This window comes from Carcharhinus amblyrhynchos, chromosome 4 (assembly GCF_965287045.1).
Source record: "Carcharhinus amblyrhynchos chromosome 4, sCarAmb.v2.hapA, whole genome shotgun sequence".
NCBI classification, from domain to species: domain Eukaryota; kingdom Metazoa; phylum Chordata; class Chondrichthyes; order Carcharhiniformes; family Carcharhinidae; genus Carcharhinus; species Carcharhinus amblyrhynchos.
This window is the reverse complement of record NC_137327.1, coordinates 54,375,519-54,393,952: the sequence shown is the minus strand read 5'-3', so window position 1 is coordinate 54,393,952 and position 18,434 is coordinate 54,375,519. Positions and strand designations below refer to the sequence as shown.

General features: G+C 43.5%; 2 protein-coding genes across 11 annotated transcripts in view; both read right to left on the bottom strand.

Annotated features, from left to right (window-relative positions):
• Nucleotides 1–12,737, bottom strand: part of kifc3 (kinesin family member C3) — a 66,448-nt gene extending 53,711 nt beyond the window's left edge. For 3 of the 5 annotated variants that reach the window (XM_080187178.1, XM_080187181.1, XM_080187182.1), the window contains exon 1: nt 12,465–12,737. The gene's annotated coding sequence lies outside the window, so the exon portion shown is untranslated. Of the gene's footprint in view, nt 1–681; nt 734–11,826; nt 11,909–12,464 lie in introns of those variants that run through there. The other 2 variants (XM_080187179.1, XM_080187180.1) reach the window with 2 other exon arrangements.
• Nucleotides 12,738–15,847: 3,110 nt separating this feature from the next.
• LOC145342028 (uncharacterized) overlaps nt 15,848–18,434 on the bottom strand; it is a 186,529-nt gene continuing 183,942 nt past the window's right edge. For all 6 annotated transcript variants that reach the window (XM_080187172.1, XM_080187176.1, XM_080187175.1 and 3 more), the window contains one exon: nt 15,848–17,867. In XM_080187172.1, the coding sequence (XP_080043298.1) occupies nt 17,664–17,867 (204 nt within the window). In that variant the 3' untranslated portion in view covers nt 15,848–17,663. The remainder of the gene's footprint in view (nt 17,868–18,434) is intronic.

The following is an 18,434-nucleotide window of genomic DNA, read 5'->3' as shown; positions in this document are numbered from 1 at the left end:
TGTGTGTGTGTGTGTGTGTGTGTGTGTGTGTGTGTGTGTGTGTGTGTGGGGGGGGGGGGGGGGGGGGGGGGGGGTGGTGGTTGCGGTGGAGAGACGCTAGAGTACCCAGAGGATACCATAACATTTCCATATAACCGGGTCCGCACTGATTTCCGGCACGGAGAAACTTACCTTGGGAGATGCGTGAATCCCGCGAAACGGCCGCTGCTGAGAATCTCCCAACCCGCTACACGACTCGAACAACGCAGCGGGCTGGGAGAATCACCCCCTAATTCTCCCATCCAGCGAGTGGCTGGCCAGGAGTTTTTCCCCAATCCCTATATCTACCATCACTCTGGACTCATAACAGTGGCCCCAACTAACCTCAGAGTGGGCTGGAAAACTGGGGTTGAAAATTGGAACCAAATAAAGAGAGTTGGTAAATTCACAGCAATGTTCAGTAAACAACTAATGCTCATTTTTTTGTGCCTGCAGAACAAGAACCACAAGCGTAAGATTTTCTGGCAACGTAAAAGAATGTTTGCCCCAAGACTGAAAGCTTAACCTCAAAGTACGTTTCTATTCTTATGTATCTTTTACTCACTTTCTAATCTATGTTTCAATTCATTCCAGACTCTTAATAGCCCATTAGGTTGCCCTGAATTTATGCTTCTCAGCACGATTGGAGCGCAAAGTTCTTACCTTATCTTAGCTCCTATCTGAAGTTGCTAAAGGAATCCAAATAAAGCAGTTAACGCACAAGACACAGGATGTGTGCAGCGGACTCTGATTGACTAACTGAACATGAATTCTCACTCAGAGTTTTCTTGGCACGCCCAATACTGTCAGCTATCTCAACAATGCAACTCCACCAGTTTCTTCCACTCCCTCCTGACACCCTCTGTCCAATGAGTGTTACTGCTTTCGTAATGCCTAAGGGAATAAGGTGGAACTTTGATCTCAACTTTGGCAAGAACTGAACACCACCGAGAGTTCCCACGAATTCAGAAAGGTAAGAGGTGTATCAACGATTGCATAAAAAGTTACACACCCCTCAATCAATGCCCAAAAGCAATCCTCTGCGCCACACACATCTTACTCAACCCAGTAACTTACAACACAGTCAAACCCCAACTCAAGTAGTTCTAAAACAGTTAAGCAACAACTTGCATCTAAATGTATTAAAATATCCCAAGGCATTTCAAAGAAGCTTAAAGAACAAGATTTAACACCGACCCAGATAGGCAATGTGATAGGCTATGTGACCAAAAAATTTGTCAAAGAGGCAGCTTTTAAGAGGTGTCTTAAAAAGGAGAGGGGTTAAGAACATAAGAACTAGGAGCAGGAGTAGGCTATCTGGCCCCTCTACCATGCTCTGCCATTCAATAAGATCATGGTTGACCCTTTTGTGGGCTCAGCTCCACTTACCCGCCCACCTACCATAACTCTCAATTCCTTTACTGTTCAAAAATGTATCTATCCTTGCTTTAAAAATATTCAATGAGGTAGCCTCAACTGCTTCACTGGACAGGGAATTCCACAGTTCAAAACCCTTTGTGTGAAGAAGTTCCTCCTCAACTCAGTCCTAAATCTGCTTCCCCTTATTTTGAGGCTATGCCCCCTAGTTCCAGTTTCACCTGCCAGTGGAAACAACTTCCCTGCTTCTATCTTATCTATTGCCTTCATAATCTTATGTTTCTGTAAGATCTCCCCTCATTCTTTTGAATTCCAAAGCATAAAGCCCAGTCTACTCAATCTCTCCTCTTAAGCCAACCCTCTCAACTCTGGAATCAACCTAGTGAATCTCTTCTGCACCCCCTCCAGTGCCAGTATATCCTTTCTCAAGCAAGGAGACCAAAACTGTACACAGTACTCCAGGTGTGGCCTCACAGCACCTTATACAACTGCAACATAACTTCACTGTTTTCAAACTCCATCTTTCTGGTAATGAAGGACAAAATTCCATTTGCCTTTAAGGAGACACAGCCACTGATGGAGAGGCAATTAAAATCAGGGATGGTAGAGCAACTTGCATTAGCAGGAGGGAATCAGAAAGCATTATGATCAAATCTGAAGTCAAGCAAGGCTGCCCGGTCTATGGATTTAGCAAAAATTTTGATACAGCATGTCAGGTAGGATGCAAGCAGAGGACAGGTGGTGATAGCAGGCTGCAGAGTAACCCTTGGATCAATGGACAAAGTTGTCACCTTTTGCTTGGATCTACTGTCAGTCTGCAGATTAAAGAGCATCTGTGACCAAACTGACCATGGAAGTCAAAAGTAAGTCACAAGTGTGAGTCCATTTCTTTGGGCAATGGGCCAATTAATCCTTTTTCTGCTTTACCATCAGGTCAGATTACCTTAAGCTGCTAAGTTTGTGTGTCAAAAATTGGAAGTGTAGAGCCAAGACAAACAAAAACTGGGCACATGGGAGCAAAACTCCATTTCCATTACAAGCAAGAACTTGACCCTCCGGTATGAGGAACTTTCAGTGTTGCTGTATGTGGAGCACGTCTGGCTTGTATCCCTCCCAGAGCAGTGGCAGTTACTTGAGCCAGCTTCTGTTTCATCTGGAGACCAAAAATAGACCATGCCCAGAGATTCTACGTACAAATTAGTAAATAAAGAGGGGTGGGGGGGGGGGGGAAATTGTTGTCAACATCACCCTCATCAGCTTTTTGCAGGATGCATCGAGTGTGATTCATGCAAGACCATGGAGGGATTTGAAAACAAGGATCAGATTTTAATTTCAAGGTATGGTCCCACAGCAAGCCAAAGTACATGTGAAAGGACAGGGTGAATGGAAGTTGGAATTTGTGCAGCCAAGTTTTGGACAAGTTCACATCTCCAAAGAGTGAAAGCAGAGCATCAGAAAAGTCAAGAGGACATGTGACAAAGTAATGAATAAGGATTTCAGCAGATGAGCTAAGGCACAAATAGAGACAGGCCAAATTATTTACATGGAGGCAGGCGTCTTTGTAATAGGGTATGAGCTCAGAAGCTCAGCATCAAATAAGACATCAAGGTTGTTAAAGGTCTGATTCAACCTCAGAAAGAGGGTGGGGTTGGTGGTTAAGGAATGGCGTTTGCTGTGGAAAGAGGAGCCACAGGTTTGATCTTCCCAATATTTTGTTGGAGGGAAGTTCTCCTCATCAACACTGGGTGTCAAACAAGTTCTGTGACAAATCAGAGGCAGCGGAAGGGTGGAGAGGTAGAGCTAGTTCTAGTTGTCATCAGAATACACGTGAAACCTGACATGTTTGTTTCTGGATGATTTCCCCAAAACAGTCACTCCAATACGGAGACTAAACTCCAACCCACAGGTCTCAATACCTAGCCAAACGCCCAAAATCACCCCTCTGACATCTAAGCCCCCCACCACAACCAGTTTGATCCAAAAACGTAACCCTCTCACCCTCTGCCCAAAACCCTCCATCCAAAACCCTTGACTTAGCCCCATCCAAACCCACCCCCTCCAAAACCCTCCAAACCCATCTCTCCGATGCAAAACTGCAAGCGAACCCCCCAACCTTCAAAAACATCCCCCAAATGCTGCTCCCTCTGCACCGTGCAAACCCACCCACAATGCCATTCCCCTCTGCACCATCCAAACCCCCCACAATGCCTCCCCCCCCGCACTGTCCAAACCCACCAATGCTGCTCCCCTCTGCACCATCCAAAGTTCCCCCCATGCCATTTCCGCTGTACCATCCAAAGCCCCATACTGCTACTCTCCCCTGTGCTTTCCAAACCCTCCGATGCCACCATTCAAACAACCACCCCACCCCCCACACAAACCTCTCTTCCCAAATGTATAAAATTCTGCCAGGTGATTAAACTACTCAGAAGACACAAAGACACCCCTCCCCTACCAGTTACACACATCATGCCCAGCGCTCGGGTCCAAATTGAAACAAACTGAACGCTGCTTATAAGGCTACCCAACTGAATGCTGAGTGCTACCGCCTCAGCCCCACACTACTCTCTGCAGTTCACACACTTGATTCCCTCTGTAATCAGAGAAGTGCTTTCCATAAAGATTGCAGAAAAACAGGCCGAGGGAGGATTCAGACAAACGTTGGGTGGAGTGGTGGGGGAGAACACCAAAGGGTTAAAAACTCTGCAGTAGGAGCAGGGTTTAGCAACTACTCTGGCCCAGCAGTACTCATACCAGTTTACTGACAGTGGTACTGTCCCCAGGCAAGGAAATCAAGTAATAGTGCAATGTAGTGACAGGGCAGAAATTGCAGAATTGGATCATTCATTCCAACGCACATCAAGCTCAGTCAGACATCAACAACTGAGTCTATAATACTGGCGGAAGGTTTAATTACTGGCGGTCAAATTATTGCCTTATTTTCTTCAAAGGTATAGGTCTCTCTGGGCTTACTGATGACCAGGAAATTGAAGGTAAGGGCACTCCAACATAGATAATACTCACTAACTAATACACTCATGCCTAACCTCATCACCATTCGGGCCCCTACCATACATAATCAATGGCACATTCAGTCCAAATATACCCAGACAAGTGATTTCCACCAGGTTAAAGCCTGATCATGCTTTAACAGCACCTGCAGGATACATTTGCCAAACGTACACTACTTCAGAAACAAGTTCCTTTTCTGGTATAAACCACCCTTGCTCATTTCAGTTCTTAAGTGTTGACCACAAATTGCAAATAACTTTCCTCCAAAGGTGGTCAGAGGTTACCTAGGGATCAGAAAAGGTTTTTTAAAAATATCAAACTACAGACGCATACTCCCAGTTGCATATTATCACTTGCTTAAATCTTGAGGTCAACAGTTTTAGCTGCAGCAAGTGAACAATAATAGGGAGGGCCGGAACAGAGAAATTAGCTGCCTAATTATCCACCAAGAACTTGTAAAGTGCAATTTGTTAAGAATGCATGTCTAAACACTACGTTTAAAAAGGAACTTTATGTAGTTTAAAAGGCTTTATTTTAGTTATTGATTTGTTTTTACATGGGCAAGAGGTACAGAAACTTCCAATGTGAAATGTTTTGGCAGATTTTAATTGTAATGAATGTTAATTCTGGATGTAGCAAATAGAACATTCATTTCCTTTGAAGAAGAGAGATGAAGGAAAGAAACTATTGGGAGGCATTCATGACGAAGCAGCAGCCTTGCTTTGGCTGCTGTCTGGCTTGTTTACATGGTTACCACGGGTCTCAAGGTTGCAGCCAGCCATCTGTCTATATTAACTACTACAGGAGGCATTGAGTAAAACACTTAAACCAAACCAAACTTTAACTCTGTTATTGCATTCCCTTCCTCTCTGTGAGATGAGCTTTGTCCACTTGAGTCACTCATCTCACTGCAGAACCAAGATAGTGAGATGCACAACTGAAAGATTGGGGAAGGTGGTGAAAAACAACAGCATCATAAAACATCAAGAGGTTTCAGAAGAAAGTTATCAAAAAAAATTAGACACTGGAGCCACATGAAGAGATAGATCAAAAAGGGGGCCCATAAAAGAGATGGGCAGGGAGACAAAGAGGTTTAGGAATCTGTGGCAATTTGGATCCTGGCCTGGATTTCAGATGTGGGAATGCCGGCGTCGGACTGGCGTAAACACAGTAAAAAGTCTGACAACACCAGGTTTTAGTCCAACCGATTTATTTGATAATACTCACAAGCTTTTGAGGGGACTGCCTCTTCATTCTCTCCATTCAGCTGACGAAGAGGCAGTCCCCTCGAAAGCTTGTGAGTATTATCAAATAAATCGGTTGGACTAAAACCTGGTGTTGTCAGACTTTTTACTGGATTTCAGAGACGGTGTTAAAGTAGTACAAAATAGTTAAAGAAGTATCACAATAATAAAGCACTTGAAATGTGATGAAGGCCAACTGCTGCAGTGAGCTGGGCACTGAACTTTCCACTTCCAAGGCCTGGGTTCAAATCCTGAGAGAAAATTCCTCACTGTTAATTGAATTACAGATGGATACAACATTGTGAACCTCATTCAAAGGCCACAAGGACAGTTATAGCAGAGGTTATAAATACAATCTTTTGTTTCCAGGATTGCATACAAGTATCCTGCAGATTGAGCTTCAATTCCTGGAACCTCCAGGCCAATCCTAGAGGGTTAGCAACCCTACATCCCATGCTCCACCTTAAATTTCACCCCTCCACATTGCCACACATAGGTGGCAATATTTATCTTCAACAAGTTGTGCTTCAGCACCTTCCAAACCTGTAACTTCTGCCATCTAGAAGGCTAACGGAGGGCAACAAACGCATGGGAGCAATACCAACTGCAAATTTCCCTCCCAATCACATACCATTCTGATTTGGAACAATACCGCCATTCCTTCACTGGTGCAGGTCAAATTCTTGAACTCACTCCCTAGCACTGTGGGTCTATCTACACTATGTGGACTGCAGCGGTTCAACGGGAAAGCTCACCACTAACTACTCAAGGGCAATTAGGGATGGCCAATAAATGCTGATTTTGCTAGCAATGCTCACATTGCATGAAGAAACATTTTTAAAAATAAACTGCGGGGTGCAGTGCAGTTCCACATTTAAGCATCCATACACTCTCCGTGATACACATCAATGGAAATGATGGTTATAAAGGAAACAGACATTTCCCTTAACCTGTTGTGGGACATAGGCAGTTAGTAAACCTGCTTGCTCCAATTTAACAGTCACCTACAGTTTCAAAACAAAGTATTGAATTACTGTTGTGCACTGATGGGAGTCCTGACCAACCCCATAACTGAAAACATCCAGCAGGACAAATCCCAATGCAACACCCTGAGCTCTCTGCATTCTCAGACCAGAATTACTTCAATGAACTAAAAGACTTTTTACTTAAAAAAACCCCAATAGCCTAGTGGTCTTCCAACAATTGCAGTCTCGTACTGTAAACCTCAAAGTGCTCTACAAACACAGACGGCTCTAGGGATATCTTGCACTATCGTAAGTGAATAATCAACTGTAGTAACCCCACCTGGAACCCATGGCCTAGTGGTATTATTGTTAGACTATTAATCCAGAAATTCCGTTAATGTTTTGGGGATCCAGGTTTGAACCCTCCATGGCAGGTGGTGGAATTTGAACTCAAAGAAAATCTGGAAGTAAGAACATAAGAAATAGGCCACCTAGCCCTTCGAGCCTGCCCCGCCATTCAATAAGATCATGGCTGATCTGAAGTGGATCAGTTCCACTTTCCCGCTTTCTCCCCATAACCCTTAATTCCCCTGTCTATCAGAAACCTATCTACCCATGACTTAAATATATTCAGCAAGGTAGCCTCCACCACTTCATGGGCAGAGAATTCCAGAGACTCACCACCCTTTGAGTGAAGAAGTTCCTCCTCAACTCCGATCTAAACTGCCCCTCCCCCCTTATTTTGAAGGCTGTGCCCTCTCGTCCTGCTGTCCTTTCTGAGCGGGAAGAATCTCTCTACCTCTATCCCATCCATCCCCTTCATTATCTTATACGTCTCTATAAGATCCCCCCTCAGCCTTCTAAACTCCAACGAGTACAGACCCAGTCTATTCAATCTCTCTTCATAGGCTAACCCCCTCATCTCCGGTATCAGTAAGAATGTACTGACAGCCATGAAATCATTGTCAAAAACCTGATTCACTAATGTCCTTTAGGGAAGGAAATCTGCCGTCCTTACCTGGTCTGGCCTACATGTGATTCCAGAGCCACAGCAATGTGGTTGACTCTCAACTGCCCTCTGAACAAGGGCAACTAGGGATGGGTAATAAATGCTGGCCAGCCAATGACTTCCATGTCCCAAGGGAGAATAAAAAAATCTCCTCAATTCCACTCCCTTTCCTTCCAATCACGGAAAATTCAGCTCCTAATCTTCACTGATGAGCCACCCTGGCTACAAAAATCATCATTCCAACAGGGACAAACCAGTTCCTAATCCTATTGTAGCCTGGAATATCCAGCTCCTAATCACCATACTGGTCACAAATGATCCACCTCTAACCACTGGTCCCCTCCCCACCCCACATCACCAGCAGAAAAGGAGCTACTCCCGCACAGAGTGCAATTAGAGCAGGTGGCACCAAACTGTACTCAAAAACAGAAAATACTGGAAAATCTCAGGTCTGACAGCTTTGACCCTTTATCAGACAAACCAGCTCTGACAAAGGGTCACCCAGACTCGAAATGTTGGCTCTGTTTTCGCTCCGCAGATGCTGTCAGACCTGCTGAGATTTTCCAGCATTTCTGCTTTTGTTTCAGATTCCAGAATCTGCAGTAATTTCCTTTTAACAACCTGAACTCTCTGGTTTCAAAGCAAACTGGAAAGCAGCAGAAACTCCAGAAAGCAAACTTGAAAAAAACAAAATTCAAGGCCACAGAAACTCGCTCTCTTTAAAGTTCTTTACACAAAGTTTCATGCGTACCCATGACAAAAAGTATCAAAACTTTCAGTAGTGCCCCTTCCTTGAATGGTACTGAGTGCAACCTTGGTGTTTGAATCCAGTTCTTTCGGATGCAAGGGAACGTGTTTCTAACCTGCATAGTTCACAAAGGAGCAATTAGTTCCCAACTTTCCAATAGTCTGACCCAAATCTCAGAGGAGGAGGAAATCAGGTAACCGACTGGAGAATTTCTGTTTGTGCTCCCCTCCCCCACAGGTTTGCACTTAGAGTACCAGCTTTATCATTAGTCTATTTACCAAGATAATCTCACATGGGATTAGTATCAATGGGTTTGTAGTCCATCTTTATTCTCTATACTTCAGCAGCTTTAACAGACATTTGCTCAGCCATTTCATGTTCAAACGAAACAGTGGGATAAGGGGAAAATTGGCAATACTAGACAACAGGTAAGGAAAACATGCAGAGGCTTGACTGATTAGTCATTTCCACTGTGCTGGCATTCCAGACTGAACAATTCATCATGATTTATAATAGCCACCAGTCTTCATCCCATATTCAACACACAGAACGAGTGGCCATTGCAGATTTAGTAATGCCCCAGAAAAGCAAGACCTTGAAGATACAGCTGCAACATCTGTTCTCCTGTCTCTGCAATCAGTTCACATGCAGATGCAGCACTGACAGCAACGCCTGCTCTCCATCTCCCCAGTCAATTTGAACCCAGAATCAAGGCATTACTCGACCAAACTGATCCCAGGCTGCCTGTTCTGTTGGCACAAGCCTCATCGTAACATCAGCAACGCTGCAGTTACTCGCCTTAAAAGCAAAGGTGAGTTACGTTTTAATCAGTCAAATATTTCAGTATTTCTGTCCCGTCCACACTACACCCAGTAGTGTAGGGACACTCAGATCATCCCTGCAGTATAATCAGTCACTATGTGTCTCATGCCCCTGCAGGACTACTTAATGGAAACACCTAACAAGAACAGACTGAAGAAAAGTAGGCTTTTCAGTCTCAGTAAGAAATGATTGGTCTGAATGAGGAGAGGGCAAAGAATAGAGGTTTATATTTGGTATTATTAGAACATGTAGAAAGCGTCAACTAGATCAGGACCCTATCTGAAGATTCATGGTAGCAGGTTTACCAATGGGGTAACATATTTCCCAAATACCAGTACATACTCCAGTAACACAGGGCTATATAACAAACCACTATAATCTGCACACTCTCTTGTCTCCATTAAAACAATGGATGGTGATCTAACAGGGCTTTCCCTGCTCCCAAATCACAGGACACCACTACATCATGCCAGGTCAGTGGCATAACGATAAATATAACTGCACTAGTAATCTAGAGGCCCAGGTTAAAGCTTTGGGATCATGGGTTTAAATCCCACTATGGCAGTTGGTGGAATTTAAATTCAATTAGTAAAATTTGGAATTGAAACCTAGCGTCAGTAATGATGACCATGAAACTAGCATTGATTATTGTAATACTTACCTGGCATTGGAGAATCAATGATCAGCCTTTTAGTTCAGATCAAATATCAGATCCTTTCCTTGTCAACTTGGATCTTGCATGTCTTTCTCGTTTATGGGGACTAGGAATTGGATTTAATTTGAATTGTTTTTTGAGCAATCAAGGAGATTAATCAAGGACTTGGCTGGTCCACTCTGCGCATTGGCTTTGTAAAAAGCCATCAGGCTCACAAATGTCCTTTAAGGAAGGAAATCTGTTGTCCTTACCTGGTCCATCCTTCATGTGACTTCAGATTCACAGTAATGACACTGACCCTTAACTGTCCTCTGAAATGGCTTGGCAAACCACACAGTTCAACAGCTGTTAGGGATGGGTAATAAATGCAGGTCTCATCAGTGATGCCCACATCCCATGTAAGAATAAAGACAGAATTTGACCCCAAGACTATAAAGCCAGGAAACTCCCAGAACCTGACCTTTCACCTGGACAAGCCCCATATTGGCCTTCAGCCGGTGTTATGATCAGAGGATAGATGTGTTGCCCCCACCCAACTACATACTTGAAGAGGAGGGGACCAGAGGAAAAGTCCACAAAAGGTAAAGTAAGGGAGTCCACAGTTTTGAGGTCCTGGAAACAAGGAGCTTTGGAGCAATGTGATGAGTTTTAACCTAAACACAACTAAGATGCAGACAGGAAGAACTGTGTTGAAGTTAGGAGGAACAAAGAGGCCAATTCATAGGAACAATGATCACAGCTTAATCTGTTTAAATACACCCACTCTTAAGAGGCATGATAACTTTGAGCAAATGTAATTCTTCCTTAAGCTGGCTATGTATTATACACAAAGGGTATGCTGGATAGAAAGTGATCAGCATTGCTCCAATTTTCCTGGCCGCATAACCAATTGTTTTCTTGTGCTAAGGAAAATATCAGAAAGGAGACTAGAAGGAGCGGTTTGTATGTAGGGCAGTAGATGCTGAACACCTGGATACTTGCTACAGCTGGAAAACTACACCACAGCAAACACTCATGCCCAATAATCAATCCACCCTCATAACCACAAAAATACTGTTATCACAACTGCCAAGATGAAGCACTCTCTCTCACAGGCAAGCACAACCATCCTGACTTACAAGACCATGAGTGGACTGGATCCATTTCTTTTCCCAACCCACCCAAACTGAAGACAAAAATAATAAACTGCTTAAACCTTTCAACCCATATTGCTCCGAGCACAAGTCGAACCAGGGCAAGATTTTTTTTAAATGCAGCATCGTGTATCGTGCACAAAATAGTTAATGCACATAATATAGGAACAAGGGCAGGTCTTCCAACCCAATGAGCCTGTTCATCCTTTGAATCAGATTGCAGCTGATACATACCACAATTTAATTTACTCGCCTTTGATCTTGTACCATTGATAAAATAGAACAGCAGGAGAGATTTGTCAGGATTTTCTGTAGCTGGCCATCATAGACAAAGAAACGTAAAATAGAACATCAGAGAATGATCATAGAATCCCTACAATGCAGGAGACCATTTGGCCCATTGAGCCTGCATCAACATCAATCCCACTCAGATCCTAACCAATTATTATCCTATTGTCCTACCCTATGATTGAATCCAAGTGCCAATAGACGAAAGACTCAAACTCCACATTCCAGGCTCAGATTCATTCTAGGCCTACTGCAGTGCTGAAAGGGTCACATTGTGCAGTACACTAGAATTATATAGGTGTGCACAATGACACTGGGGAGATGCTGTTGCCAGGGAAACAGGCTGTGCAGTAGCATACAAGTGAAAGACACTGTTGTATAGTTTTTTAAAAAGCCACACATACAATCAAAAGCAACAACCTGGGCAGCAGGCATTACAATCCCCTGAGACGTGAAAAACGGGGCAAATGTTTTTACATCAAACCAGAGGCAGAAAGAATCAACTGGCAAAGGCCCCCAACCCATTACCAGAATGGAAATAATTTTAAGCCCTACCTATAGATGCAGAGAGCTACTACGCAGATTTGGCTCGCAGTTGGGGTTTAGCACCTCTGACGGATTGCAGATCTGGTCCATCCTGAGGGCACCAAACAGATGGCAAAAAACAGAGGGAAATGAGAGGCTGGCACACTCCCCCTGACCACCCTCAAACCAACACTCCTTGGATCAAAATGCAGGGAGAATTGAATTGGTAACTTAAACAGGGGCGTGTGTGCTGAAAGGAAACCATTTCGTTGTCTTTCTGGTGAATGTGGCTTGGTTCTGTGGTCAGATGCTCCTGATTAAAGCCCTCTGTTGACAATTGATTTTTTTGGGTTAACGCAGCTGCTTTCTCCGTTGCCTTGTCATTTTTTGGCACCTGGAGGCCACTGCGGGCTTTTAAAGACGAACAGCACCTTCTTTCTGACTCCGCAATAAGATATAAAGGGTAGACAGGAACTGCCTGATATCTCCAGATGAACTGGCCCAATGCACCCATCAGCCGCCCTGGGTGCAGATAAATCCCAAACCATCGGAGATTCCCCCATTTCATGGAAAATGAAGAGGGTTAAAGGGGCCGGGGAGTCGCCGCTCTGAGCTACGGACAGGAGTCTCGCACTGCCCACCTATCCGAGGATGAGGATCCTACTCACCGCTCTGGCTGCGACTGCTCCCGGTCCCGCCGCCGCTCCAAACCCGCTGCCCCAGCGCCGGGCTCGGGCTAAAAGCAAGTCTCCTGCCGCTGCCGCCGCCGCTCCAGCCCCACTGCCTCAGCGCTGGGCTCAGGCTGGAAGCTACTCTCCGGCCCCGCCGCCGCTCCGGTCCCGCTGCCCCAGCGCCGGGCTCGGGCTGGAAGCCCAGTCTCCGGTCCCGCTGCCCCAGTGCCAGGCTCGAGCTGGAAGCCTGTCTCCAGCCGCCGCACTCAGCCCGGGCCAGCCGCTACTGACAGCAGCACTCCGTCAATCGGAGCCGGCGACCAATCAGGAGCGGGCAGTCCAACCATTGGGTGGGGCCACGACTGAAAGGGAAAAGTTTCAGGAATTCGACATTAAACAAGACCACAAGGCTGAGAATACAAGGGCAAATACAAGGGCAAAACACAGGGACAGGGCAAATGCGACGGTAAAAGAACAGATACACAGATAATACACAGGTATAGGTAAAATACAATGAATACAGGAAACACATGTAAATCACAGGTAAAAAGCAAATACAAGGGTGTATACAACTTTGACAGTTTGGAAAAATTCAAGGGTTAAATACATGGTCATATGACAAATGAGGAGAGGTGATTGGCGGTTGGTGACTGGTGGAGTGCCCCAGGGGTTGGGGCCTCAGCTATTTACCATTTATATAGATGATCTGGAGGAGGGAACCGAGTGTATGGTGTCGAAATTTGCTGATGACACCAAGATTGGTGGAACGGCAAATTGCGCGGAGGGTGTGGAGAGTCTGCAGAAGGATCTAGATAGGCTGGGCGAATGGGCCAGGAACTGGCAAATGGAATTTAATGTTAGCAAGTGCGAAGTGGTCCACTTTGGTAGGAATAATGGTAGGAAGGACTATTACTTACGTGGCGAAAAACTGTAGCAGGCGACGGTGCAGAGGGACCTCGGGGTCCTTGTGCATGAGTCGCAAAAACCCAGCCTGCAGGTGCAGCAGGTGGTCAAGAAGGCTAATGGGATGCTGGCCTTCATAGCGAGGGGGATTGAATATAAAAGTAGGGAGGTCTTGCTGCGGCTGTATAGGGCATTGGTGAGGCCGCAGCTGGAGTACTGTGTGCAGTTTTGGTCGCCATACTTACGCAAGGATGTTTTGGCCTTGGAGGGAGTGCAGAGGAGGTTTACTAGGCTGATACCGGAGTTGAGGGGGTTGAGCTATGAGGAGAGGCTGAATAAACTAGGCTTGTACTCGTTAGAGTTTAGAAGAATGAGGGGAGATCTCATTGAGACATATAAGATGATGAATGGGACGGATAGGATAGAGGTGGAGAGACTCTTCCCGCTCAGAAAGGACAGTAGGACTAGGGGGCACAGCCTCAAGATAAAGGGGGGGCGGTTTAGAACGGAGTTGAGGAGGAACTTCTTCACTCAAAGGGTGGTGAATCTCTGGAATTCTCTGCCCGTTGAAGTGGTGGAGGCTGCCTCGCTAAATATTTTTAAGAAGCGGGTTGATGGGTTTTTGATAAGCGAGGGGATTAAGGGTTATGGGGAGAGGGCAGGAATGTGGAACTGAGCCATGACAGATCAGCCATGATCTTATTGAATGGCGGGGCAGGCTCGAAGGGCTAGATGGCCTACTCCTGCTCCTATTTCTTATGTTCTTACGTGATGGTGTAATGGTAGTATTGTTGGACTAGTAAGATAGTGGCACAGTGGTTTGCACTGCTGCCTCAGCGCCAGGGAAACAGGTTCGTATTCCTAGCTTGGGTCACTGTTTGTGTGGAGTCTGCACATTCTCCCTGTTCTGTGTGGGTTTCTTCCCATAGTACAAAGACGTCTTGGTTGCACTGGCCATGCTAAATTTTCTCTTGGTGTACCCAAACAGATGCTGGGGTGTGGTGATTAGGGGATTTTTACAGTAACTTTATTGCAGTGTTAATGTAAGCCTAATCGTGACTAATAAATAAATACATTAAAAAAATTCAGAGGCCCTGATGAATGATCTGGGTACATGTGTTTGGACCTCAGCATGGCAGCTGCTAGAATTTGGATTCCATTAATAAAACCTGGAATTAAAAGTTGGTCTTGTGATAGTGACCATGAAATTGTTGTCAATTGTCTTAAAAACTCATCAGGTTCACTAATGTCCTTTAGGGAGGGAAATCTATCATCCTTACCTGCTCTGGCCAACATGTGACTTCAGACCCATTGCAATGTAGCAGACTCTTAACTGCCCTCTGAAACGGTCTAGCAAACCACTCAACTGAAGGGCAATTGGGGATGGGTAATAAGCACTAGCCTTGCCAATAATGCCCATATCGCATGAAAAAAAAGGTGTAACTTGGACACAGGTAAATACAAGGGTAAAACACATAGATACAAGACAAATGCAAGTGTTAGACACACATTCACAGGTATAGGGCTAATACAAAGGTAAAACATGGGCACAGGGGAAATTCAATGGTAAAAATGTGAATATGGAGCAAATGCAAAGCAGGGAGTCAACATGAATTAGAGATCTGGCTTGAAGGGTTCTGTCTGTCCCACCCAATGGTTTAAACAGATACATGTTTCCTGTAAACTCAACTTTTGTAAATATACTTAGCTTAGAGTCTTCTGGGCAGATAGGATGAGGAGGGAAGTGCAGACAAATATCTTCACTTTGTCGTCCCCCACAGTAGTTATTAAGAGATAGTTCAGTAATCTGTTCTGGGAATGGACCTGCCACAATGGAGACTCTGGAAAAGTGCTGTCTACCCTTGATTGGAATCAAAATTGAGGGTTACTTTTGTCTTTGTTCTCCTACATCAATCTGATGTTTCTCTTTCTCGGAAAGAGTGATGTTGCATGTGTTGTCAGAACAGAGGAGCTGCAGTCGAATACCATTTTTGTGACCAGTATCTGCAGTTTCACAATTGCAGACCATGGAAAAGAGCATTTTTTTTAAATGGGCAATCTCTTTGGTATGAGATCTTTAGGAAAAGCATTCTTGATTCTATAAGCACAGAAGTGATATTGTAAGTGGCAATGATTGAATGTGACATATGGACAAGATGAAAACATACAGATATTGACTGGCCTTAAATAATGAAAACATTTGGCAAATATCTTTTACAAGAGCGTATTGGTTTTTAGTGGCACTGGGTAGTTAACAGGGATATCTTTTCTGTAGTACAGTGTATCAGTTGCCTAGTAAGTATATTTAGTCAGTGTTGATTTTAGTTTGTTACAGTAAAAGTCTTAAAATGTGGAAACTTGTCCTATGACTCTTTGAACCAGTCACTGGAAATTAAAATTTCTTTTCAAGTTATTGGTCTCTACAGGGATCTAACAATAGTAATAAATGATTTTCTACAAATATTAAGAAAATCAAGTGTTTTGTATAATCAGTTTAATTGTAAGCATGTTACAATACAGGAGTATATTTCATTAAGTGCAGCAACAACTCAATAAAAGCCTTTTTCACAAATTCAGCATCAATCAGTAATTGCAGTAAGAACTGGATGACAACCATAATTCCACATAACTAATTCCACACACACTCAGTTTATTTCTCAGGCTTCAGTGGTACAGTGGTTAGCACTGCCAGGGATACGGGTTCAATTCCTGGCTTAGGTCATTGTCTGTATGGAGTTTGCACTTTCTCCCCATGTTTGCGTGGGTTTCCTCTGGTTTCCTTCCGCAGTCTGAAAGATGTGCTGGTTAAGTGCATTGACCTGAGCAGGAGTGTGGTGACTAAGGGAATTTCATAGTAACTTCATTGCCGTGTTAATGTAAGCCTTACTTGTGACTAATAAATAAATTTTACTTTTTTCATAGTTTTTTGATAATATATTTTGGATTAGTTGTGTGAGTATGTGTGTGACAGTAAATCTGAAATTATGCATATGTGAATGAAGAATCGGGAAAAATCCTACATTCAAGACAGGGCAAGCTCCTTCCTTACCTGTTAAATTATTTACTGAATTGAACTGTGGGCAGGTCACTGGTGCAATTTTTAAACATCATCAATAATGTTTCCACCCATGCAGTTACATTTAGGATGGCTGCGGGGTGGGGTGGGGTGTAAATGTTTGCACAATATAACATAAGTTAATTTAATTTTCACTTTAAGTAACCTTATATGGAGAGTTCTATAGCTGAAAGAGATCAAAGTAGATACCTGAGAGCTACTCTTCGGGATGGTAAGGGAGTGTGGGGATGTATGATTTGGGCAGTATTCTTTTTCCTTTTTCCCTGGCTTTCCCCCAGCTAACATGCAAGGGATAAATCATAGTTTCATTTTATAGACAGGATGCCAATTTCAAAAGGCTCATAATGATGGCAACTTTATTTTTGAAGAAAGATCACCACTAGAAAAGTGAAAATGGTCAGGTTTGTAATATAATTTTTGTACAACTACATATAGCCATAGTGAATGAGGGATTGTGTATACTTAAGGTACATGCATAGTCTAATGTATGCCTTATCAACATGAATGACTTCATATGAAATATGTATGTTAGTGTTCTTGGTCTAGACTCAGTGTATGTATAGGTGTGAGGGCATATAATTAAGGTACTTTATGCTGCTACTGCCATGGACAGGATACCTGCTCTGTATATTTTATGAATGCATGTATCTTTCTTGTCTATTATGTATAGCTGTACAATATTTATATATGACTGTGTGTGAATAGAGTGTGTAAGTGCCATGTCCTTGCATGTGAGCTGTATTTATGAATGCTGCGGAAATATATATTTGCTGATCCCTTGATACCTGCACTGTGTGAGCACTGTGTTCATCAGTAATCTCTGCAAGCATTTTCCTGAAACTGTTCTGCACAGACACAGTTTGATTTTCCTTGTTAAGATATGTGACCAGGTTACCAATTGGCAAGGGTGTAGTTCTTGATTTTGCTAATATATATAGCATTAATCAACACTTAAAGCAGATTCACTATTTGTGAGAACTTGCTGTGCACAACTTAACTGGCTTGTTTCCTATTTTACAAAAGTAGCTACTTAATAGGCTGTAAAGCACTTTGAGGCATCCTGAGGTTGTGAAAGACATTTTATAACTGCAAGTCTTCCTTAATTTTGGATGCAGCAACACTGTGAGCCTAAGTTAGTGAATGCATCTTAACGTGACATCTCAAGCCCAGGTTTTAACTGCTACTGTTAATAGATAAAACACAAATCCAAAGAAGTATTACTTTTCTGATTTCTTTTCTTCTTCATCTGGAATTTCTACAGACAGGATTTGTTCCTTATCACCGTGGAGAGAGGGACTCATCCTGATCAGGACAGAGTAATCTGATGATTCTGAAAGAACCTCATCATCATCATCCTCCTCTTTTTCTACTGGAACAGGTGACCGGCGATGGACAGGGGAAGAAGGAGGTGTTGGAATAGGCTAAGTACACAGTGGGAGAGAAAAAAAATCAATAATGTAAGATTTTAGTGCGCTTCAACTGACTTGCATATTTACACAGCATTTAGAATGAAACTAGATGACTATTTGAACATTCTTTCTTCATCCAAAGATTCCATCGTTTTGTTTCCTTGGTTGGGAAGGGTACATAGGGAGAGCACAGTAAATAGGAAAAGATATCATCCAAAAGTACAAAGAAAGATTTTAAACAGTTGAACAGATTTTGAGAAAGGGTCACTTTTGTATATTGAGAAAGGAGGCACTGCTGGACCTGGTTCTTGGGAATGAAGTGGGCCAAGTCGCTTAGGTGTCAGTAAGGGAACATTTCAAAGCCACTAAACATTATGTCTAAAGGTTTTAAGATAGCCACAGAAAAGGATAAGGAACAACCCAAAGTAAGAATAATTAATCGGGGAAAGTCAACTTCAATGGGGTAAGAATGGATCTGAGCCAGATAAATTGGAATCATATCTTTGATGGGCTACCTTTGGAGATCATTTGGGTACAGTCAAGGTATATTCCCTCAAAAGGGCAAGGCTGGTCATCAAA